The 24,813-nt window shown below is 38.4% G+C and overlaps 2 protein-coding genes across 9 annotated transcripts in view; one reads left to right on the top strand and one right to left on the bottom strand.

Annotated features, from left to right (window-relative positions):
- The window catches only part of DENND4C (DENN domain containing 4C), a 72,069-nt gene extending 57,013 nt beyond the window's left edge, over positions 1–15,056 (bottom strand). For 2 of the 8 annotated variants that reach the window (XM_074811637.1, XM_074811636.1), the window contains exon 1: positions 14,816–15,056. Coding sequence is in view for 1 of the 8 variants with exons in the window: in XM_074811635.1 (XP_074667736.1) it covers positions 13,485–13,561 (77 nt within the window). In the remaining 7 variants the exon portion in view is untranslated. Of the gene's footprint in view, positions 1–4,358; positions 4,452–12,914; positions 13,006–13,484; positions 13,608–14,033; positions 14,054–14,344; positions 14,404–14,815 lie in introns of those variants that run through there. The other 6 variants (XM_074811639.1, XM_074811635.1, XM_074811638.1 and 3 more) reach the window with 6 other exon arrangements.
- A 1,686-nt stretch (positions 15,057–16,742) lies between these two features.
- The window catches only part of PLIN2 (perilipin 2), a 43,140-nt gene continuing 35,069 nt past the window's right edge, over positions 16,743–24,813 (top strand). The window contains exons 1-2 of the mRNA XM_074811692.1: positions 16,743–16,832; positions 18,012–18,078. The gene's annotated coding sequence lies outside the window, so the exon portion shown is untranslated. The remainder of the gene's footprint in view (positions 16,833–18,011; positions 18,079–24,813) is intronic.

Genomic DNA, 24,813 nt, shown 5'->3' with positions numbered 1-24,813 from the left:
TGGTGAAGGGATGGGAAGAACAATTTGTTTCCCCTTTGTATAAGAGAATCTTCATTGATGCTTGTTAAATCTTAATTTTATACCACAGCAACCAGTGCAGAACTTATTTTAATGAGTGACTTTGGAAATGTTCCTGATTCACATCAAAAGCATTTTTTGTAACATGCATACACATTAGTTAAAATAAGTAACCAGCAAGACAGCATATTTCTTGAGATAAAGCAGTATAAACTGAAAATGGAAAAACATTAAAACAAGATTTGTAAATGCCTTCAAAGACGTGTTTTAAGAAGTTAAATCACTGTCATACACAGCAAAGAGATACAGCTAGGTTGTATCAAGCCTTCAGCTTGGCCCCCTTCTTTCTGCACACATTTCAAATATCAAAATCACAGACCTGTTTGGGTTGGAAGGCACATTTAAAGATCATCTAGCTCCAACTCTCCTGCCATGGGCAGGGACACCTTCCTCTAAATCAGGTTGCTCAAAGCCCCGTCCAACCTGGCATCCATAATTTCTCTGGGTACTCTGTTCCAGTGCCTCATCACCCTCACCATAATAGATGTCTTTCTTATGTCCAATCTAAACCTACCCTCCTTCATTTTAAAACTGTTGTCCCTTATCCCGTCAGTACAGGCCTTGGTAAAAAATATCTCTAAGCAGTATTTCGCAACAGTGGTAAAGATAAACGCATGACAAAGTTGTGAAAAAACTGATGACACTGATTAAAACAGACAATTTTTTGCAGAAACAGGTGATCTTAAATCAGAAAAATAAAGCTTAGTCACTTGTGACAGAAGGTAGAACCTGAAGGCCTGACTGTAGCAAGTTCGACAGTGAGGATTCGGATACTTAAAAAGAGTTTTGTCTCTAGGACTGTTTATAAAAAAATCAAATCTAAATATAAACGTTAAAGGACTGAAACTACTATTGAATATAACGGTTAGTACTAAACTATGAATGCTATTTTTTAAAACTTCGCATTAGTGGAAATGCATCAACAACAGTGCTTTCTTCAGGTTTTGGGGGTTTTTTAAACTATTTCCTAGTTGTATTCCAAAGCAACAGAAAGAACACAGTGAAGGTGGTTCTCAATGTTAACTGTATTCAATAAATCAGAATGATTGCTTTTGTTCTAATTGCCTCAAAATTTGTTTTTGTTTAACCAGATTCCAAGACGTCAAAGCTAATACTTGAAGTCACTTTGGAAAGCAATTAGCAATGTAATCATGGACAGTATTTGGCAACAGAAACTTTAGACTGTTTTTTTTAAACACAAAATATGGATATGACTCTAGCACACATACATACCCACATAGGCTTAAATGTAAGCAGCATATGCAAAGACAGTCACCAATATTACCATTTAACAACCAGAACATACTGGAGTATACACACAGCATTGCCAAAGAGCTTGTACTCTCATCGCTTGTCCATTCCAGCATATCTTCACTATTATTGCTCACATTGGTATGCTTGTCCATACAACAATCACTTTTAAGCAAGTCTATTTCTACTCAGATAAATGTGCAACTCCAGCTTATGCATTTCAGTTTGGTGCATGTGGGACAGCAGAAATAAGACCTTGCATATGCATCACAGATGATTTAAAATTACTGCAGAATGGAACATTATAAACTAGACTATTCAACAATGTTAAATGAGTTCAGATGAAGCAAGGAGGTTATCAAACACGCAACACGTAGGGAAGTTACATGGACATGTCTATATATGAATTCTATGAACATTTTATTCTGTGTAAGAATATACCGTGATTATTTGCACGTATATGCCACACACATGTCACAACAAAAGCCAAGGTAAAGCAACATGACTTCAAGCATACCATTAGCACTGAACAGGATTAAAACAGAAAAAAGATGTAGTCCACTGATTATTAGCCACAGACAGCCAGTTAGAAGAAAAAAGAATTTCTGGATATGCATTTGAAGACTTTCTTTTTTGGAATGCGTATCACCTTGTCATAAATTATTAAATGAAACAAGAGTTAGTCACTTCACTAAATCACACAAGTATTAGAAAAACTAGAGTTGCAAAAAAAAACTTCAGAGACACACAATGCTCACCTTCTACCTGTCTTAACACAAGCAGCTGTGGAACAAGAATGGTTGGATGTCACTGTTGACTGGGTCTGAACATGCACATATGCAAATACAGCACCATTCCTCTGTAGCAGTTTTCAAGTAAACATTTGAGAATGTAATGATTGCGCAATTGAAATAGGTTACAAGCTACAAACTGATTATCTTATTGAGGGCTATAACATTGTGAAAAATGAACTTAAAGACAAGGTGAAAGATAAAAGGAAAGACTTGCCAATTTTTAATGACGTATTCCTATAGGACGGCTTTTAACAGTTAACTGAACTTCATCCAGAAAACAAGTTGTATCAAGGGCAGGGACTGCAAATAATCTAAACTGGCTTTTTGAGTCAGATAGCTAAATTGTTGCAAATTTGCACATATTCAAAGAAAAAATGTTGACTCTACTAGCTGTTTGTGTACCAGACTGTTTTCTGACAGCATCTGAACACTAAAATCAGGCGTAAAATGAATGTAATCAGCTTGGTGGGAAAGTTTTCTAAAGCTTTCCAAATACATCAGGGCACTACCATAGGAAAGGAGCAGAAATATATCAAATCACCTCAGGTAAGAAATTCCTATGGAAGCAAAGATACCAAGTCTAGAAACAATTCAGTGAAACAGTTGCCCTTTTTTTTCCCCCACCTGTACAAAAAACAGTTCTTAGAGCAGAGTTCTGCAAACTCTGAATGTTTGAGAATGAAATCACTTCTGCTTCAAACTCCTGAAATGTCAAACACAGCTCTACAGTTAATGCTGAAAAACAAAATGTATTTTATAAATTCATTAAATAAAAAAAATCTTAACATCAAATCAGCAGACATACTTAAAACCCAAAGACCAAAGGCTAAAACACTACAGGTGGGAAATGAAAATATCTTTTTTCACACTTTTAACTGTAACTTCTACAATGGGTAAAGACATCCATAACTCTTTAAAACTCGACTAAGACAGTTACTTGGTATCTCTCTTCGGGGATTTGTTACTGACAGTTTCATGAGAGCCACTACAAACAAACCATTCATATAATGGGAAACAGTTCTCTTCCAACGTAGTTTTTCTTTTCAATTTCAAACTGTGGCTTTGAAATTACAGTAATAGTGAACTTCATATGAAAAAGAAACAATGAGGAAATTAACTGACTTTTGCAAATCCAGTATTGTAATAAGTGATAATTACATACCAATAATTCTCTGTGTAAGGCATATACAATTCGCCACTTAAGCATCAATTTTGTTACTGAGAAGTCTTTCAGACCTGTTTTAGAAACAAACATTTCAAAATAATTTTGCCCTTAAAATATATTATTGTTCTCCATTACTCTGAATTTTCTTTGCATTTTCTATGTTTTCCTGTCTTATATACAATTCCTTGGATTGCCAGGGCAAGATTTATCAAAGGAAGGGAGGAAACTAGTCACAAATTTTCAGCTTTATATTTAATAAATTGGAATTATTCAGGTGAGACATAAAAGCAAACTACTAACGATTTAAGATTCTGTCTTAGGAAGCAAAACTATGCTTTTAGTCTGATTTTCTTCTGACTGTCACCAAACCAGTTACCACTACTACAAAACAGTGGGGCAATGATGCTATGATATAAATGCTTGTATCAAACATAACAAAGCTTTCAAAAGCAAAGTTTTGCAATACAATTTGAACAGCTATTTATGAATTATAAATGACTGAAAATATCACTAGGTTAATGGACCCTGTGATCCAGTATGCTCAGGAGTATGAAAATACCCCTCAGAAAAACCCTAAGTGGAGAAAAAAAGAAAAGAGGGGAAAAAAAAAAAAAAAAGAAGAACCATGACTCCAGACTATCCAAACTATCGATGCCATATTCAACAGTTCAAGTTTTCCTATCATACAGTAAATTCAAGTTGCCCAACTGTATAAAAACTGGAGTGGTTACAGACATGTGAGGTGGAAAAACAAATTCTGAAGTGACCTACAGAGTCTAGAGGAGAAGCAGCTGGAATCAATGAAGGCAAGTTTGGTATCAGTAAATCAAGTTCTATTGCCAAGGACAGAAAACAGAAATGGAAAAGATGTGAGAAGGGAAGAATGATAATCAGCAAGCAATCCAGCTACACTCATTTAATAAACCAGTTCAATCTTGTTTCATCAGTGTTGTACACAAACAGAAGATGGCAACTACTCCAGAGGCTGTAAAGAAAATAGTCCAAGAGAGAAAATTTAATAATAATAATCGTTCTTAGAGCAAGGGAAGTACTTTATAAAACGCACTTACTGCCCCAGTTGCAAGCTTTAAAGGTTAGCCATGCTCAGTATTATGTAATGAGTGAAACATCTGCAGCCCTGGGAACACTCTTTGTTAGAGAACTCTTTCTGTAATTGGAAACTCCGTTGGAACAAAGTCAAATAAAGTAGCCTGAAACAAAAATAGTGAAGAAAAAGTCAAGAAACAACAGTCCAGTGGTTAAGTCCCTTCTGGGAACTCAAATCTCCTAGATTGCTTTTCATAGTTTTTTGGTGCCCTTTTTTTGGCTGGGGTAAGGCCAGACTACGTTTTGGTTTTGACAAGTCAAAGGAGAGAAGAAAAGATGTTCTGTTTCAAACCCACCTAAGAGGTTACTCAAAGTAAGCTGTAAGAGTTTGAGATATTCTCTTCCTTGTTGCACTCTCTACTAAGCATTGAAATAGTTAAGTATTAGCACTGAAATTATTTTGCCAGAATCTCCAGTGACAGAGATTTGCCAGATCACAGGATCATGCTTTCATTTCATTTTTGTTAGCTGCCTACAATGCAATCAGCTATATGTTGCTTGAAATTATCTCCTAAGGGCTCCACAAATCCAGAGTGGAAAACGCATTTGCTGTTTTTAAGGAACATGACTTTCCTCATTTTTATTGTTCAGGAAAAAAAAATGCTGGAGGAAGACATCATTTTTCTCTCTAGGTCTCTCCACAGACAGCTTTATCACATTAAACACAGGCTGCTTCATCAACACTTCCAGAGCCTCAGAGCCTATCCCCACCTCACTGAACACCTTTCCTGGCTACCAACAGATGACTCCCATTTCTGGTTGGCTTATGACAACAGCCTTAAATCACTCAGTTTCATGTCAGCATTTTCATTCTTTCTTTGCTGTTTTTCAAGCTTGGCAGCAGCTTATTAACACTTCATAAGACTGTCTTTTAATCCTTTTGCCAACTCCTCACTAAGAAACTCTCTTTTGCCAAGATGGCTTAAAAAACTCCAAACCACACACTTGACAGCAGTTAGAACATTCATGCTTTTGGTCTTACGCTGCAACAGCAAGAATCTTACAGAAAGAACTGTCTTTTTGGTCCTTATGCTGCAACAGGCATACCACAATCTTGATCTGCTGCACATTTTGCAGTGAGGGTTTGCACTAGCACAGCTGCAGCAAATGCAGAGCGTGTAGGCTAGGCCTCCAAATAACCCCTCTACATCACTCACTTCACAGGTCACCTCACAATGAAGTTACTACAAACATAAATTACATGCAAAAAGCTTAGGCAGGAGATGATTCCTGAAAACTTATGCCCTCAACTTTCATAAGTGTTTTCTGTATTGCCATATGTTTTAGCAAAACTTTCTTAAAACAAGCTCTTTGCTTTGTATCTAAGTTCCTCTTCCCATTCCTAGATAAAGGCTAATAGAGAAATGGATCACAGCAATGTAAGAAAGTGCATTAACTGTCAACAATTGCATCCCATGTTTCTTCTAATTTATTTTATTCACAAGAGGACCCATGCAACCACACTCCAGTCCGGTCACAACTCCAAAAGCCAGAACAAAATGGACCAAAACCACCTAAAGGGTAGTGAAGCTATCTTAATATTACAAGTACCAAAACGGAAAAGCATTCACAAATAAAAGTCATCAAGTGGACTGTGTATCTGCGAAAGTATACAAAGTGATTCAAACTCTTCATTATGACTACAACTCTTGCTCCAGAATAAACATAAAAATATTGCTTAAGTTTGTACTGACAAAGTTAATTTTTATCCACAAACAAGAAAATGTTGTCAGTCTGGAAAATCTGACTTGTATTTCCTTGTTTCTTTTCTATTAAACTTTTCAGTCACTTCACACGCAACCAGAACATCTGATTTTTGCACAGAAACTCATCACAAAATCAAGAAATCTTTCTTCCCTATAAATTCTGCAATATGTGTAACAAAACTTAAGCTTCCACCCCTTAAAAGCCCTTGGTTATCAACCCTTGCTTCTTGCTGTGCTCACTTATATTCCTGAGTATGTATATGTACACATCCTTGAATATGTATATATTCAGGAGAACTGAGTATCTGAACCTGTTAACGTCCATATTTCAGTCTTCTGAATGCACGTCAAATGTGAGATTATTAGAATATTAAAATGTTGTGTAGTATATGAACTTCTGAAAAAAATAATCACAAAAGATAATTTATTAGAAAGATACTATCTACACAGAAAAATGTATCAATAAATACTTTCCTCAAACACTAAAAAGAGCTGTCAAAGGATAGCAAGCCTGAGATTCTCTGTCATCAAACCTTATCACTCACCAGATGGCAAGTAAATCTGAAGTTTGACATTACACATATTTTGATCCTTCTCATAATATAATGAATTTAACACTCAAAACACCTATACTGTATTACTCAACACACTGGTGGAGTTCTCAGGCAAATTACAGGAAAATTGATTTTCTGGGATGAACTATACGGATTTTAAACAGTAAATGAAGTGCTTAAGTCAGATATCACTAAGAGCATGCCTGCTTAGTTACAATACAGAGAGAAGGGAAGAAAAAGTTATATTTAAAAATTCAGCCAACATTACTAGTAGCTTCCAACATACTTGCTTGAAAATCTGGAGAAATACCCCTTCAGAGCCTAAAACTTACCTGTGGTAGGATTCTGAAAGAAAATTTAAGTATTAAGTCATCATCTCTCTCGTGCAAAGAGAAAGCAATGCAAGAAGTAATGTCAACTTACTGTTTAATAATTGCTGTGCCCTTCATGTTAATATTATTACCCTTTACTATTTGCAACATCCATTTCTGTCATAATTTAACACATGCACTTGTCTTCATATTTAAAATACTCTTCACGTGTGTTTTTATGTATTTTTTTGATACATACTGGCTTTATTGATTTAGTAATACATTAGAAATGAAAAATATGGTTTCCTAAAGCAGGCTATTACTATTGTGGACATAATTCACGATTGTTAGCATTCCTATTTCCAATTTAACCATCTAGATTAATTCAATTTACCTAGTGGACTGATCTCAGCTTTTTCCGAATTGTTTGGAATTCAAACAGACATCTTTCCCAAGATTTGTTCCCACACAACTTACACAACAGCAGAGTCCGTCACTCTACCCAATGCTCAGTTGCTGTGGCATACACAAAATGTTTGAGACCCCTACATTCATTTCTCCGCACAGGGTGGAGTGAAATTCACAGTTTTTCCCTTTGCAAAAAAGCATGCCAGCCCTCACAATCTGCTCCCAAGTATACAGTTGTGAAACATCCTCATTCTCCTCCACTGATATGGCTCCACTGTACACTTTAACATATTACCAGCACTGGGAAGAGGCAGGTGGGACAACAGTTACACAGTCAGAGGATTTACCTGAGAGGTGGGCTACTAGCATTTCAGTTCCTGTTCAAAAGAAAGGGCATCACACAGTCCTCTCTAACACAGTTTTAACGCTTTACACTTTTTTTTTTTCTTCCTCTCTTCTCCCTCCATCATTTTTTAGCAGGTCTGGGGCAGCACCAATACTCCATCGAGACAAAAAGAGTAGGGATACAAATGAAGTGATATAAAATAGTTTTGCACTTACCAGCCTGGACAACTCAAATGCAAAGTATTTCAATTCAGACATGCAATCCAGCAAGCATACCAGTTAAGGATGAGAGTTTTAAAAAGGTACAAGAGACAATTAGGCACTTGAGGCTCAAAGCACTTTCCCTTCTCAGATTTGTCCATCTGCCACCTATTAATATAGCTAGGAAAACAGTTTAAAGTTAGAGGAGTTACTTATTAGATAAGATTTTTTTATTTCTCCAGCAGAATCAGTTAGATCAAAGAGACTAAGGAGAAGTTTTGAGATTAACAGTGCATACACTGTACATTTGAATCTCAGAAGAAAGAAGAAAAGCTATAAATGCCTTTGTGCAGGATTTGTTCTGTTTTCTTTAAAATAAACTGAAATGTCATATTAGTCATTACATTCACGGTGAATGAGTCATCATAACCCAAAAGAATTTAAGGCTTTCCCATGTAATTATCTTACAAGAAGATGCCTACAAAAAAAGTTCAAAGCTGAAACGCAACAAAGTATACACATCAGAGTTTGAAATGACACTGCCTTTTAAGAAAGCATGGGTCATATACTGTCCCTTTTTCCAAAGGTACACTTTCTATTTGGTCTACCCAACCCTGAACAACATACTCCTCCTTTTATTATGTATAATGTAGGTTTTGGTTTATTCCTAGAAGAATAACTGTACCAGCATAGCCAAGAGTGCACAAAAGAATTCTGCTCTTCAGAGACATACAGGTAACTCTGGTATAAGCCTCTCTACAAGTACACCACCACCAGCAACACCAATTTTTCATTTGCAAAGTCTGTTCTGGTTATGACTTGTGATTTCCTTATACTTCAGTACAACTTCAAGTTTGCCTACATAGTTTGATAGTATTGGAAAACTTTTGTTACACGGGTAAAGTATAAGCATATCACTAAACATAAACAGACCTATACAGGGACAATTATTACTTAAAGCCTAAGGCATAACTGAAAGAAAAAAAAAAAAAGAGAGAAAAAAAGATAAGAAGGATGCATACCCATGGTCATGCAAGAATTTAAGGTCAGAATAAAGTCTTTCACTGATGCTTCTAACTGCAAGAATTCACTTTAAGTAAAGTAAACATCGTACAGGAGACATGCAGACTTGCTTTTTTGTTTTCATCACAACTTTGAGAAAACAGTAACATGGTTATGTAGTTAGGAAGTTTTCTTTCATGTCCTGCTTATCCTTTAATATTCAGAACTGAAAACAAACCTGGATGTGACCAATAAGAGGTGCACTGCTTCCACCCATTAACAAACCACATGTATACATGACAGTAGTTCATGACTTAAGAAAGTTTACAAGAAAATGACTCATGCTCTTCCTTCTGCTGCCAGATGCAAATTTTATTCGTAGATGTTTGTGGGACCTAGTTGGAAAACTAAACTTAACCTCGTATGGTTAGCGCTCCTAGGTTCCTTCTACAGGACGTGAAAGAAGAGCTTCAAATGATAATTGAGGGCACCTAAAGTCTGGCTTTCACTGGGAACTACTCCCTAAAAAGTGGTGGACAACAGCAGAAGTAGTGAGCTGGGAAAGATGGGTATCCCTAGGCTAAAATTAACTTCTGTCAATATCCCACTTCAGTCACATCTCTGGTGGTTTCATAAGCTTAACAGGTACAAGACACATATGTTTTACATATATTAAACATTTCTCAGGCCATCCACATCCTTGAAAGTATTTCCTCTGGCAAACACACAGCTTATTTATTATGATTTGTTTTAAGAAAATCTGCAAAAGATATTGTCTATGACTTAAAAAAAAAAGAATACCTCAGTGTATTTAAGTTCATATTACTTTCAAACATAATTTTCTGCCGCTTACACCTAGATACCCAGCAGTTTATATTCTCATTAGGGTCATTCATTACCTAGGGTCATATCATACTTAAAATGTTACTGGGAGAACTCAAGCATCAAGAAAACAACGAATGCATAGGTACAAATGACTTCCTAGTTCAGGTGAACTGCTGCTGTTACCTCCAAGGACGGCTGGCTGATCAACTGTTGAGAACTGGCCACACCAGTATTCGTATTTTGCCATAGTTTCATTCAATGGTTAGAATACCTGACTCAATAACCTGCTGCTGTGACTCAGCAGTTTACCTTATTTTTCCTTTCTATAACTTTCCCTTAGACAGAGACGGATATCCTGTAGAAGTTTCAGGGCTTAACTATACAGCTTTAGATGCCTTGATTTCTTGCTTTTCCTGAAACATTAATTAAGTGCTAGAACTTCTTTTCCTTCATACACTGCTCCTACGTAGCTGCTCTCTAGTTGTGGTTCTCTTTCTCCTAACTTCAACCACACTTTTATCCCTTCTTAAAGCAGAAAGATATGCTTTGCACGTTATATAGACATGGCTGGAGGATATTTTACTTGCAAGACTTCTACCTATGTCAGGTTTCTTATCTGGGCGAGAGTATAGTTTCTTCCCCAGAGAATAATAAAGAAGGCTGGAGCCATGTTATGTGACACCAGGAATAGCAGCATTGGGTTGCCCAACAGGGGAAGGAAACAAAAAAAAAAAAAGGAAAAAAAAATAAGTCTTGCTTTCACCGGTCTCACAATGCCTCAACATTAAAGACTTGAAAGGAGAAGAGAAGCACAGAAGAACATATCAGTGGCTAGACTTAGTTTAAGCATTACTGATCAAAGACTGTAATTAATTATAAAGGCAAAGCTATCACTGAAATGTGTAGGTTCAGAGAGAAAGCAAAAACAGGGGGCTCTCTGCCTCTCTGGTGAAAAATGGCTAAAGTTTCATAGTACAGCTGCAACTCATTCATAACTGGAAAACACTTTCATTTCAAGAGGAAGAAAGCTTCTACTACTTTGGAGACTTCTAATTGTAAACTCAGCTTTTGCTGCCAGAACTGAACAACTTAATTTGCAAGTCAATCCCTGATTTACACTATTTTTAACATCTTTTAGACAGAGAAACACAGGCTCTTGGTCGATGCTTGAAAAGCATCAAGTCTCCTTAGAGAGATTTTTGAGAGTAAAGGAAGTGTCACAAAATGTTAAGATGAAAGCAGAAAAAGGCAAAACTGGCTCACTGCATTTAACTGAAACAAAGCAAATGGAACGATTAATGACATGCAAGCCAACCTGTAAGCAAGAAGTCATGGGTACGTTTTTACTGTTCTCTGTATCAACTTTGAATTTGCTGTTCTTCAAAAAAAAAAAAAAGTGAAAACAGAGTCACATGCATAAACAGAGAACATCATTACAATCTTTGCTATTCTGAAAACTGTTTTCAAGTTTCCTGTCTGCCAAAGCAAACACTAAACATCAGGACCAAATTTTAGATTTATAATCTAAAAGAGTCTGTAAGCAGAAACAAAGGACTAGAGAGAGATACTAACCGAGACAAAACTTTCTGCTCTATTCCAGCTTGGAATGCATAACAAGTGTAACTGTATTCCTGAAACTTTAGATAACTAAGTCTGTATGCGCATATTTTGTGACAGATGCAGTCGCAAGGATAACTGAACATCAACAGTCACGCTCTACTAGAACCTATTGCGTAGTCCAGAAACAGTCTTGAACTAACCCAGTTCATTTGCACTAAAGTCAGAGTTGTGAGCCTCTATCTCCACAAACCTGCAGAAAGCAAGCACTCATTAGGATAATACACATGGAGTATTTCCAGCACCACTACTTTTTGATGCAATGGGAAAGAAGCAGCATCACATTTCTGCATAGGCAAGAGCAACAATTTTGAGAGGGATGATCTCTGTAGCACAACAGAGGCTCAAAAGTAGATCAAAAATCCAAAGGCTTCTGTTTACAGTCTGAAGCACTGCAGGAAGAAAGCAGGTCTCATGCTGCACAGTGCAGCAAACTGATTCTCATTTTACAAATTTGGATAAGCAGTAATGGACAACTATCTGGCAAGGCACATGGGAAGCAATTTAGTAACTATGACTCTGATCCCCACGAACTGTTTTAGAGGTCACCTCCACCAAGATCTTCAGTATCTTGAATATCACTCAAGAAAGCAGCATGCTGAAGGTGGTTAATCCATGCCTTGGGACGACTAGCAAGCACAGGAAAAAAAGTTCTACCACATAGACTTCTACAGTGCAAACTACCTTTAAACAAAAATATGCCAGATTTAGAGGTTGCAGGTGCTTTTTATTGTTATTTCAGTCAGAAAGCTAAGTCAGAAAAGGAGACATTGCTACATGAAACCAGCAAGACCACCACCAAACATACTGGTCTTTACACATACTGCTCTATGCCTGTGGCTGCCACTGAAATTTATGTGAAAGCTTAATATGACATCTGATACCACATTAACAGTCAAAAGACTACCTTACAACTTTGGCAATATACCCTTCCCATCTCATTCTCTGGAGGCTTTTTTCCTATAGTATTTTTAAGCAAACCCAGACATGTGCATCAAGGCTAACACTGGAACTTATTTGTCCTTAAAGCATATTGAGGTGGAATTCCAAATTCAATTCTCCACTCGTCAAAGACAGACCTAAGAAAGAACCAAGCTTAAAAAGATACCATTTCAAACACTGTATTTCAACTGTAGGTAGCACTGCTACTCCAAATGAGGATTCATACATGCTGAGTCAGAGGAATGTTATCCACACCACCATTTGGATATCCCAATTTTGCTCAAGTTGGATGGTTTTCATTCAAAAAAATACAAAAGTTGATCAGAAAGAAATCCCACATAACATCTTCAGACAAGAAAACAAACATGTAAGTCGTGGCTCAAGATTTCAGTTTTTACTCTGGTCTAGAGACTGCAAGCTTAATCTAAGAAGGAACAGCCAAATACAACATTATACTTATCCGTAACTATTTAAGAAAATGCCCATCTTAATTTATAAAATAATTTTTCTTAAAAATCAAGTTCTGTGATTTTAGCAGTAATGTCTATGTGTGCTAGTAATCATGTCAACATAGAAGTCAGAAGTCATGTAAGCATACCAATACTTACATTTCTGATTTCTGTTGAACTCTTTCATTGCACTACTCAAGACAGGATACATTATTAGTATTTCATATCCACTGGAACAGTAAAAACCAGCCTGTCAGACAATTATTTTAAAAAAATCTTAAGAAAGACTTACAGTCGCATTTATAATAAAAGCATTCTCAAGCTATCTAACAGCTTTGATTTTTTTTTAGTTTATGCCCTTTATGCCAAGCATTTGAAATATGTATGCTAGTCTGGTTAGTCACTAAAGCTCAGTCATGACTGCTTTTCACAAAAAAATAAAAATATTTTCATTTTCCAAACAGGTATGAATTATTTTGCATTCCATCATTATTTTTTTCCCCAAGAACACAGAGAACATTTACTGCCTTAACTTCTAACATGTTACCTTAAAAAGACTGGTGCAAAAACTTCTACTAACTTTGTGGTTAATCTGTAGTAACTAAAGTAACTAAAAGCAAATAATTTTCTTTTCACTAACATGTCCATGTACAGGCTCAAATTTATATTGGTTAGAAACATCATAATAAGCCAAGAAAATACTACAGAAGTCACACTAACACAGCTTACCGAAAAAAAGAAAGATCAAGTCCTGTTTGTTTACAAGGTAAGCTCTCCTGCAGATCTAAAAGTTTAGCCACAGGCATTAAGTTTGAAATTAGCACAACAATCCACGTTTGCAATATGCTTGATCTAACAGCAGAAGAGAAAATGGTATTAAAAAGGTTGGTATGGAACAGGCATTTAATTCAGATTAAAATAATTTTGTTCAGTTTTTGCATCCTTACCGATACTGCAACACCAACAATATGTTAAGTAGTGCTCCAACATCTCGGAAGATCATGTTTGGCATTAACAGCACAGTTAATCAGCTTACATCACATTTAAAGTTCTGACAGCTTCTTATAGAAAATGTTTTTTCCCTATTTGACATACTAAGGCCCCAGCATATCACCGAAGCCTGCTGCTACACAGATTGTCTGGTCATGCAGCAAAGAGACATGAGACACCCCCAGATACAGTACAGGTTGATTAAAAGTTATGGGTCTAGTTTTCTGTGTTTGTTTTTTTTTTTAAATATGCAGACCTAAACAGTAAGTTTTATAACACCTTACTGACAGGATCAGCTTCCAAAGCATAGCATGACTATTAGCAATGGTGCCTTTTATCACCGGGCTGCAGGGCGAGGAGGGACGACCCCTGCTATTCAAAAATCCTTCTAACAGCCATGACACCGCTGTTCACGACCTCCATTTCGGCTCAGATGAAAGTTAGGCACAGCGCGCTGAGCGCCGGGGGCCGCCCGGGCGCTGCCCAGCGCCTCGCCTCGCCTCCGTCTCCCGCAAGGGTTAAAGCCTAGGGGCGGAGCCGCAGCATGGAAAGAGAGAGAAAAATGGAGAAATAAAGGAGGGAGCTGCCCGACGACTCACCTGCAGCGCTCGTCACCTGCGCCTCCCGCCGCCGCGGCAGGCCCAGCGCCGCCCGGAGAGCCGGGCGTTCCCCGAGGAACGGCCGCGGCGGGCGGGGGCGGGGACTTTAACGATAATCATGATAAGAATTAAAATAAAAAAGCCCAGAAGGCCAGCACCGCGCGGTGCAGGGTAAGGGCCAGCCCCAGCGCGGAAGCTGTGCTGGGGGAGGGGAGGAAGGAGCCCTTCCCAGGGACCGGCTCCGTGCCAGGGGAACACCCCGAACCTCCCTCCCTCTCCGGCGAGGAGGAAAGTTTCTTCCTGCGGAGGGGGAAGGGGAAGGAGCCGGGGGAGAGGGGTCCCCTGCCGGAGTGCCGGCCTCCTTGCCGCGCCCCGAGGAGGGGGTGGTGGAAGGCGGCTGAAGCGCCAGGTCCAGCGCCTGTCCTGTCAGGGCCCTCCCTCCTTCCCTGCCTGCCTCCCGCAGCAGCTCACCTGCCGCTGGCTTGCCCGCCGACAGCCGCCACCGGGCGCCCCTCGTCCGCCCCAACGGTCGCGGCGCTCCCGGTCCGGAGCTTCTCCCCGCACCCGCCGCCTCCTCAGGAGCCGCTGGACCCGCCGCCGCTCCCGTTTAGGGAGGAAGCGGCCACCATGTTCCTTTCTCCCCCGCAAACGCCTACAGGCGGGTCCAGGGCCCGCCCCGAAAGGAGGCGGCAGCGGCAGGGAAGGGAAGAGAAGAGAAGGGAAAGGAGGGAGGGGGGAAAGGAGGGAGGGAGGGAGGGAGGGAGGGAAAGAAGCCGCCGCGCAGCGCGCCTGGAGTCGCAGCGGCGGCCAGGGGGCGCCCGCGGGCGGCGGCCGCCGGGAACCGTCGGGTTGCGGCGGGAGGAGCCTGGCTCTCGGCCGCGGCCGGCCTGCCTGCCTGCCTGCCTGCCTGGGCCCCGCGGCGGGGAGGCGGAGGGTGTGCGTGAGGGAGAGGGGGCTGCGCGGGGGGGCCCTCTAGGCAGGCAGCATGCGGGGGTTAAGGACCTGTGTTGTGCCGTCCCCGCAGACGCCGGCCTGTGCCACGGCTGAGGCTTCTGTGAGGTGTTGGTTTGTACCAGGAAAAAAAAAAAATGTCCGAAAGGGATCTCGGCGGGTCGTTTCAGCCGTCTGCCTAGACAAGGCTGCTCACTTCGTAGGTGGTTCTCGTTACCCGAATGTGACGGCACATTTTCTGTAAGGTGGGAAGCTGTGGTGGTATAGACAGGCTCAGAGGGTCGTGCCTGTGCCCTGGGGAGGCAGGGAATGCATTTCATGGAAGTTGTAAGGGAGCAGTTGTGTCAGTTGAACGTGTTAAATCCATGGAGCCTGATGGGATTCATCCCAGAGTACTGGAGGAGGTAGCAGATGTTACAGCAGGAGCCCTCTTGATCACCTACCAAAGGTACCAAAGGAGGTCGCTGCTGACTGGAAGCTAGCCAGTGTTATTCCAATTTACCAGAAGGGCATAAGGGAAGACCCAGGGAACTGCAGACCTGTTGGTCTAACTGTAGTACCTGGAAAAATTAAGGAAAAGATCCTACTGGGTGCTACAGGAAGTCATTTCAAGGACAGTGCAGTCATCAGGCATGGTCAGCATGGGTTCACAAAGGGAAAGCCCCATCTAATTAATGTGATACCCTTCTACCATAAGGTCACTCACCTAGTAGGGGAACGGAAGGCAGTGGATGTAGTTTTTGTGGATTTTAGTAAGGCTTTTGATACTGTCCCTCACAGCATCCTTCTGGACAAGTAGTCCAACTGGGAGATGAGTCTTCTGCAGTTGTCACTGTGTTACGAGATCAAAACCTAAGTTAGACGGGCTCTTCTTGGTGGAAAGGTCTTCATAAATACCATCAGGGGAGCAGAAGGATCCTTTTCTTTATAGTCTTTAATGAATTAATATATGCTGCTTAAAATACTGGCCTAAATTCTTGAATACTTTGAAATTACTTATTTAAAAAAATCAAGTCATTTCTATCTTCTCTGCATAAAACATGATAGGATTTTTGAAATGGTTATCTTCCTGAGGCTTTCTCTGTTTATTTTTCTGGAAACATTGTGTTCCCTTTGCCTTTAAAAGCTTTCCATTACAGTCTCTCTGTGACCAGCTTAGAAGATAATGGGTCTTAGAACTGTTTTCAAAATGCTTGTGGTTCCCTCTAGTATTATTTCTTATATGAGTCCTCAGCAGTTGAAAAAGAGAGGTTACTCTTGCTAAAAATGAGTGAGCATGGCACCTCTTGGTTTTGGCAACCCACAGAAATTAGAGTTGTAAATAAGCACAAGATTCTTCCAATGTGTGTTTCTGCTAGGACTCTCTGTTCTCTGGTCTTCGCTGTTAGCTTTTGCTTTGTCTTTTTAGCATGTTCCTGGGTTTGCTGTTACACAACAGCCACTTCTCTGTACTCAACTGAATGTTCTGTATGCTGCTGAGTGTCAAACCTGATCGCTCAGCCTGCACGAATAGAAACACAAAAAGACAAGTCACTTTGTAAGTACAGTCAGCTTTGTGATTTATGTGATTTTTGATCTACCTTAATTGCTGAGATACTTGATCCTATCCTAATAGAAATCTCTCTGAACACAAATTTGGTTTTAAACTTTGGGCCAGTTTATGCTGACTCACTCTGTCCCTCACAATATCTAATCTGACTGATGACCTGTATGTACTTACCTCAGCCTGTCTGTGTTTAGTAACATAACCTCATTTTTAATTTTCTTTTCAAGAAAACTCATTTCGTGTAACCAGTTCAGTACACAGACCCTGAAATTCTCCTTAAGTCTTTACTGTTTTTCTTATAATAGCCATCATGGATAACTATTTTTGTTCCATTGAGACTTCTGTAATACAATAATGACAGCAAAATGACTATGAATTTGATTTGGTTTCACTTTCTCTTGTAATCACATTATATAATGTGTGCAACATACATAAAATAACAGTGAAGGTACGGAGAATATCATAGTGATTTGTATTAAACCAAAGATGTTGATAGTCTGGGGCAGAAATGGTTATCAACTGTGGGGAATACTGGGTTGCCAAGATATCTATTAAAAGTTTATACTGAAAAGGGCAGTGTTCGAGAAAACAGTTACATAGTTTCGTTTAGAGATGCTATGATTTCAACAACACAGTGAAAGTATCTCAAGGAGGTGTCTTACAAGGAGACTAAAAGATTGTGACTTGCTCAGTTTATCAAAAGATCTGAGTTGACTTGATTAGAATAAATAAGTACTTTCACAAAGAGTAAATAAGACTTTTTAATTCACAGAAAAACAACAAGAAATAATGGCTGGAATATAATGCTATAAAAACTCAGATTTGAAATAAGACATAGTTCCTTACCATGTAATAATAACTGATAGAACCCACTGAAAAATGGTAGATATTTAATTTCTGGCTCCTTTTCTGGGAAACACTGTTTACTCCTGTGTAGTCTAAAGAAGGCAATATGAGCTACTGATTTTTCTTGGCTTCGACATCTATGATTAGCTCCTAACATTAGGTCATTTATTTTAAAAAATAGAGCTTTTCATTGGTCCTGTGCACACTGACTGGAAGTGCGTAACAGTGAGCAAAATTAGTTTGTTATTTTATCTATCCTTTACAGAAAGATAAAACATAGATGCAGAAAGCTTTGTCAATATTAATTGTATGTTCCTTGTTAAGTCTCACAGATACTGCTAGAAATGGACATGCTCCTAGAAAACTGAAAAAAACACAAAAGGAAATGGAGGCAAGTACACATAAACATTATCATTATATTGCTACTTTAATTTAAGAATTAGAGGAGCAACAATTCTTACACTATGAAAGTGCAAAATGCTTTCTGAGAAGGGAGCGAGAGGTGGCTGGGGACTCGAGCTGTTGTGAGGGTCTTCAATTATGAACCCAGGTGTCTGGGAGCTGCATGGCATCAGTTACTCCTCAGTGGGAGTGGGGGGTTTCTCCCTGAATGTTAACCACAGGCCTCTGCTGCTTGAGTGTAGCTTTCTCACTACTTTTCTGTCCTCTGTCTCTACCCCTCCATCTCAGTGACAGCCATGTGTCCTCAGCCATCCCACTCTGTGAGGATACATATGGGGGGGAAAGCTTCCTATTAAGCAGTTGTCATGCTAAGATTCTTGGCTACATACTAATGAAGACTAATTCTGGTATATCTGTAGAGACAGATATCTTAATGCAGTCTGAGACCCATTAACTCATGTTGTGATTCCAAAAACAGTTCAAGCCAATGCAGGAGGCCTCTATCACATCCCAGTGCCTAGTTCTTAGTTCTCTTCTTACCTCTTTTATGCTGGCAAGACAGTTTGTGTTCCTGTGGAGTGAATAAACCCAGGCAACTAACATATTTAAAAAAAAAAAAAAAAGCACAGGTTTAGTTTTCTTGTGGCTTCACAAATACTTTTGCTAGCAAAAGAAAGGCATCAGCAAAGGCATTCCTTTCCCAAGCTAGTCAGTCAGCTTAAGGAGTCCTTCAGAAAGTACCTCTGAAAAGCAATTGCATACTCATAGCAGGTCTTGTTACTATGGAAGCAGATAAGTACTGTTGGAGTTGTGGGACAGCAGGTTGAGCTGTCTCATCCAGACAGTTCAGGCTTCTATCAAAAAATTTAACAATTTACATTTAGGGTAAGTGAACTTAGCAACTAAGTGGATTTAGAAGTGAAGTCCACTGTTATGATTTTAATCCTGAAGCACCTACCTGGGACCCTTCCCTCAAGGGGAAAAATAATCACTTGGTGCAAATAATGGAGTTGGGTCCTGTGTTCCCAAGCATATATAAATACAGCAGATGGGGGTATATGTGTGTGTTGTTTTTTTCTTTTTTTCCTTTCACAGTTCCTTTCTCATTTACTAAGTGCTTTACAGGGAAAAAGGTGGGAAAGTCAGATGTGAGAATAGACTGGGTGCAGAGGCTGGTTTGTATGTAGAAATGGAATATTTGATCCTGTTGGAGAGTCCTACAGAAGTGATTCTCTCAGGGCTTCAGAGGTAAACAGCTAGATAAGTGCCACCTTTTATCTTCTCAGCTAATGGTGTTTTCCTTTAAACACAAAAGACTGCAGCATTCCCAGAGGCCTCTCTGTTCAAGTTTTGTACCTCCTGCTTGAAAAAGCTGGGAGGAATGACCTTGTAACATATTTCTGGCATCAGGTGAGTGAGTAATGAGGCAGGATATCTCCCTACCCAATGTTTATGTCATTGGCTCTGGAGTGAGTTAGCCTTTCATCTTTCCGAAGTAAACAAATAGAGTTCTCTGCAGTTTACCATGGGTGGTGGTTTCAGTCATGACCTTAGAAGTTTGTGTTCTCTTTGCTCCATGGATTTCTCCTTGCTCTTTTCAGAAGCATAACTGCTCATTGTGCTTTTTTGCTGAATCTTTGCTACAGTTTTCCACTTCTTTCCTGATTTTGTTACTTATCACATAACTAAGAGACAGCCTAGGTATATGATCAAATTAGTGCTATTTGGCAGTGAAATGTCCAGATATGTTCCAGATCTGTGCTGTTCATTTATACCTTTTCAAAGAAACAGCAAAAGGTAGTAGGCAGAGCATATCACAAAGGCACAATAAATGCATACAGCCACTGTATTTCTACTTACTCCCCTGGGGTTTTGAACTAGCTTGCATAAATTCATTAATCTCTATGCTAATCAGAACATTGTAAAAATAATATTTTCTGTAACATTGTGAGATATCAGGATAAAAATACATCAAAAGTGCAAAGTATTGTTATAATTTTACATTACTGTTGACTAACTAGAAAACTTAGGACTCAAATAGAAAAACATTTCTCTGCTAAAACAGTGTTTTCAGACTTCATCTAACTGTCATGTGGGTTTATACATGAGACATTGCAAACCCCTGCAAAGACTTTGTTTCAATCTGAGGTAATCCAAACCCATACAAACAACAGATTTTCCTTGAATTTTCCAAAAGCAAATGTTATTTTACAAATAAAATGAGTAACAGCATGAATAAATGTATGGTTAGCACTGGGTGAAATACACTGATATGAATTGGTTCAGAAATAGTTCCCTGCTACGTTAGTCAGCCTTGCTTATGTGTTGCCTAAGCACAACAGGCTTAGAGTAACTAGATTTAACTGAGAGCATGGACTGATGTCACATGCTGTATGACATTTGGTGGATATATATCTTCTAAGGTACTTATTGCAGTACAATAATATTCATGTTTTTTAATGTATGTGTGACGAGAACTCAAACTTTATATAAATCTAGTATTCTTTGAACTTCCAAAACATGAAAGGTATAAACCCTTGATTGTACATTCATTTTTGTTATTCTGAGTATATTTTAAATGATGGAGTGATTAATATTTGATAAAGACCTTTATATGTTCGTAATTGGATACTGTTGTACACCAGCAGAAGCTGTTACTTTGGTGTTTTATATTACAAGCATATATGGACAGTTTAATACGTGTATAGCAATCTTAACCAATTTCAGAATAGCTCTGTACTGTAGCTTGAAGTCTAAACTTACTTATTCGTACACTAAAATATGTACGTCTCCAAAATAGTAAGTTTTCTTATTTGCAAAACTCTAGAAATAGAAAGGCTCCTTCTACTGTTAAAAGAGATGTGAAGGAGCTTTAGTGTGATTAGAATCTGGATCACTAAGTATCTTAATGAGAAACTGGTATTGTATATTGCATATTTTCATGTATTTCATTATGAGTTTACTGTTTTTCTTTTAAACACCTACAAACTTTTGCAGAACAGCCTATCTTTAAAGTGATGCTAATGACAATGCATTGTAACAAAAAGTTAGTTGGACTAGCTGTGTTTTAGGTACAGCAAGCTTTCTTCTCAATTCTGAACAAACTAAGAATTTTTAAAACATTATTTTCTACATTTTTCTGACTTAATAAAAGTATTTCTGTTAGCACATATTAATGTATTTGTAGGGTTTTCTCATTCTTCTTGTCTATCTAATGCTGTTTTTCTCATCTTGTTGGGTTTTTTTTCTATTTTTAAATAGAAAGTGCACATAAATTCCCAAGGAAAGAAAGTAGCGGTATTTGCAGTTAGAATTAACATTAAGACATAATCCTATTTAACAGAATAGGGTATAAAATGATTTTTGAAGTATCTTGTGGTATGTTACTAGTTGTTTTTGATACTCTCTTATTAGCAGAGCAAAAGCAATCTTAATTGTGTCACCTATGTTCATCTCCCATCAAATTACCAAGGAGGGAAACATGGAGACGTTACCTGCTTTTGCATACAGTCTGGAACAGAATTGCCTCTCCCTGGAGCTAATGACTAAACAAGTCAGATCACATTTTAGCTGTATTCAGGTCCTTCATAGAAAATTTGTAACCAAATCTCCCCATTTTTGGTGCTTTAGTATCTAGAGCCACAGGCACATTACAAGATGGAACTTACTGTAATACTAAAACGTTTTCCATACAGATCTACCACTATTGAAGGTACTCTATGTATCTTGGTAAAGATATAGTGCATATGGATTCAGATATTATATATGTGAGAACAGCATTATTTTTTGGAAAAGGACAAAGTATAAGAATCCAGCTTGTGCAACCCTTGGTACCTTCCCATTGTTTTTCTCAAAACTTAAAAGAAAGATGTTTTTCATTACATGCATTGGTGTAAATACAGTATTTGTGCATATATACATAAAAAAAAGATTCTCAACATGTCAGTGACTTGGCTTGATGGTCTATGCTCCAAGTTCATGCCTGGTGAAAACAAACCCCTGCAAGTACCTAATGAATTAGTACATATATTACTGAGTGACATGCGTGAAGGACTTTATCTAGAGAATGCATGTTACACAGGTAACTTGTACAATATGGAACAAAGCTTCAGCAAATAGAACAACCAGATCTGTATCAATGCAAGTTCATGTAGTTCCCTCGAGTGCTATCAATCTTTGCCCACTAAGGATCTTTCCTATTGTTTAGCATGCAAATGCACTAACAGTCAGCATGCCCTAGTCTTTGGAAACTGCCATGCTAAACGTTGATACAGCTCCAAGGATAGCAAATGTCCATTAGCTTTGGTTGTATGAGGTAAAGGTGCTGGTGCTTCTTGGTTATTCTTGCTGTAAGTCCTACTCATAATGTTATTTTGATATAATGATGTCTATTGCTTTGATGCACCCTATTCACTTGTGTCTTCAAATAGTGATTACATAGCAAATAGGAGGCGGACAGGAAAATCTTTTCTGACCATTAGGTGGAGCTAAAAATTCTGTAAATGGGAAAGTTCATTTCTTTCAATCAAGTTATCCCTGCTTCTATTTGGTTTTGATGTGCTTTCAGTTTCCCCTGAGAGTGTGGCCTTTTTATATAAGCTGCTCTCACGAAACTTCAGACACTAAAATCATGTCTGAAAATATTTTCATAAGCTGAAAATATATTCATAAGATCAGCCACAAAATTGTAAGAGTGAAGGCTTCTCTAATTATGGATGTCATCAAGCTTAATATTCTACAGAACATGGAATGTGTATTACAGTGTTTTAAGACTTTGTGCGAATCCTTACGACCATCGTGTTTTATAAAAGGAGTGTAACACAGGGGCAAAGATGATTTAAGCATGTTTGTACAGTAGTGAAATCCCCAAAATCAGTGTGTTTATATTAAGTTAAATGAATGTTCAAGCGCTTTACTGGATTGCATCTTATGTATTCTTCATATATCTGGATTGCTGCACTAAAATATCTGTTGAGATAAACCTGCTTATCACATGGACCTTAATACCTATCTACCTACCTACCTTTTGATGTTGATATTTAAGTGAAAACAGGCTAAAATTGATGATCTGGGAGGTCTTGACACTTGAAATGAATTTATATGTGTCGTGTCTTGTTGATGTTGCATTGACAGTGTTATTGCACACAGATACAGTTAAAATAGCAGGCTGTAATTTGAAATGTGAATGTCCTAGTTATATTTGTAATTCACAGAATCTGCAACTGTACTGAAGCAGGGGAGGAAGGGGACAATTTTGCAGTTTATAGGATTTATTCTTCCATGTGGTGGTGAGAGGAAGCACAACAAATACTAAATGTGTTAGCAGTAGTGTGATTTTTGTAGAAGAAGGGAAAATATTTCAAATTATAGCTACTGCTTACAAAACTCTGTAAATATGTTTGTGGTTATTATACATAGACAAAGATGCTGTTTAAGTTTCTATTTGGTTCATATTCCATGGAGATAATCTGAAGAATTCTTGGTGATTGCCTCCCACCATCCTTCATGCTATAGCCTTTTGTATATGTCCTGAGATTTTGTTAGTGATGTGTGTGGCATTCGTAAGAAGGTATTTAAAACTGTGTTTGTCTAAACTTTCATTTCTGTTGTGACACATGCTACTTTCCATATATGACATACAAATGTAGAAGCCAGCATTCTTTTAATATGTTTAATTCATGTCTTTTGTTTAAAAAAGCCTGTAAACTGTACGCCATAAAATATAGTCAAATTGGCAACATGATACCGGCAAGGCAGAAGCAAATCTTCCAACTGGTTTTATTAAGGAGAAAACTGTACTTTATGAAAAAACAGTATTTCTGTCAAATAACTCATTATTCTGTGGTATTTGAGGGACAGAAATTGTAAACCATCATTTGCTGTAGTAGTGCCTAATGCTGTTTTTACTGAGATGATAATTACCATCTCCACTGGTTGTCACTGTTTTGGAGTCTCATTCAGAGAATATTTTCTCCTGAAGTGAAACTGTCCTGGTTAGTTGTCTCAGTCCATTGCAGGCTTTTACCCTCTAGATAAGAGTCTCTTCCTGTCCCTTGGCACAGTGAAATCTAGTCTGTTTGAGGAGTCTTGAAAAGTCAGGATGAAATTCATGTAGTTTAGGTTGATGTTGCTTGCCCTCCAAGAATGGGATATCATAGTAGCCATGTGACTAGAGTTGGCCATCCTTAGTATTTTGTAGGAGTAACAAAGATTCTTAGAAGAGAGCAAGTAAATAGCTACCCAGGGAAGGACAGAAATTTTTTAGAATTAGTATGGTTAGTTAATCTTAACTGCTTAGCACATCCATAGCAATACTAATGTAACGAGAATTAACTTTTCCCTTCAACAATTATTTGTGCTGAACTGGGCAGCACTTTTGTCATGCTAGTATGGTTAAAGGTTTCATATATGTCTTATGCAACATGGTATGCTTATTTCTGAATAATTTCTTCTTGAACCACTGTTTCGCTGTACAGATAATTTTTATGCTGATATATGTGGAATTGCACAACAAAACTGTTACTTTCATGTGCAACTTTGATCAGACTCCTGATAGTGACAGGCTTTATGCTGTGTGTTCTCTAGACTTTAACCAAAGGGTAATGTACTAGAATTACTGGTAATGCCAGCTGTGTCATACCATAACACCAGGACAGGTCTAGGGAAGCATTTTTCAATCAAAAATTCCCTTAGAATTGCAAGTAAAGAAAGATAGATATACCTG

This window comes from Strix aluco, chromosome Z (assembly GCF_031877795.1).
Source record: "Strix aluco isolate bStrAlu1 chromosome Z, bStrAlu1.hap1, whole genome shotgun sequence".
NCBI lineage: Eukaryota > Metazoa > Chordata > Aves > Strigiformes > Strigidae > Strix > Strix aluco.
The sequence above is the reverse complement of the archived record's forward strand: the minus strand, read 5'-3'. Positions and strand labels throughout refer to the sequence as shown.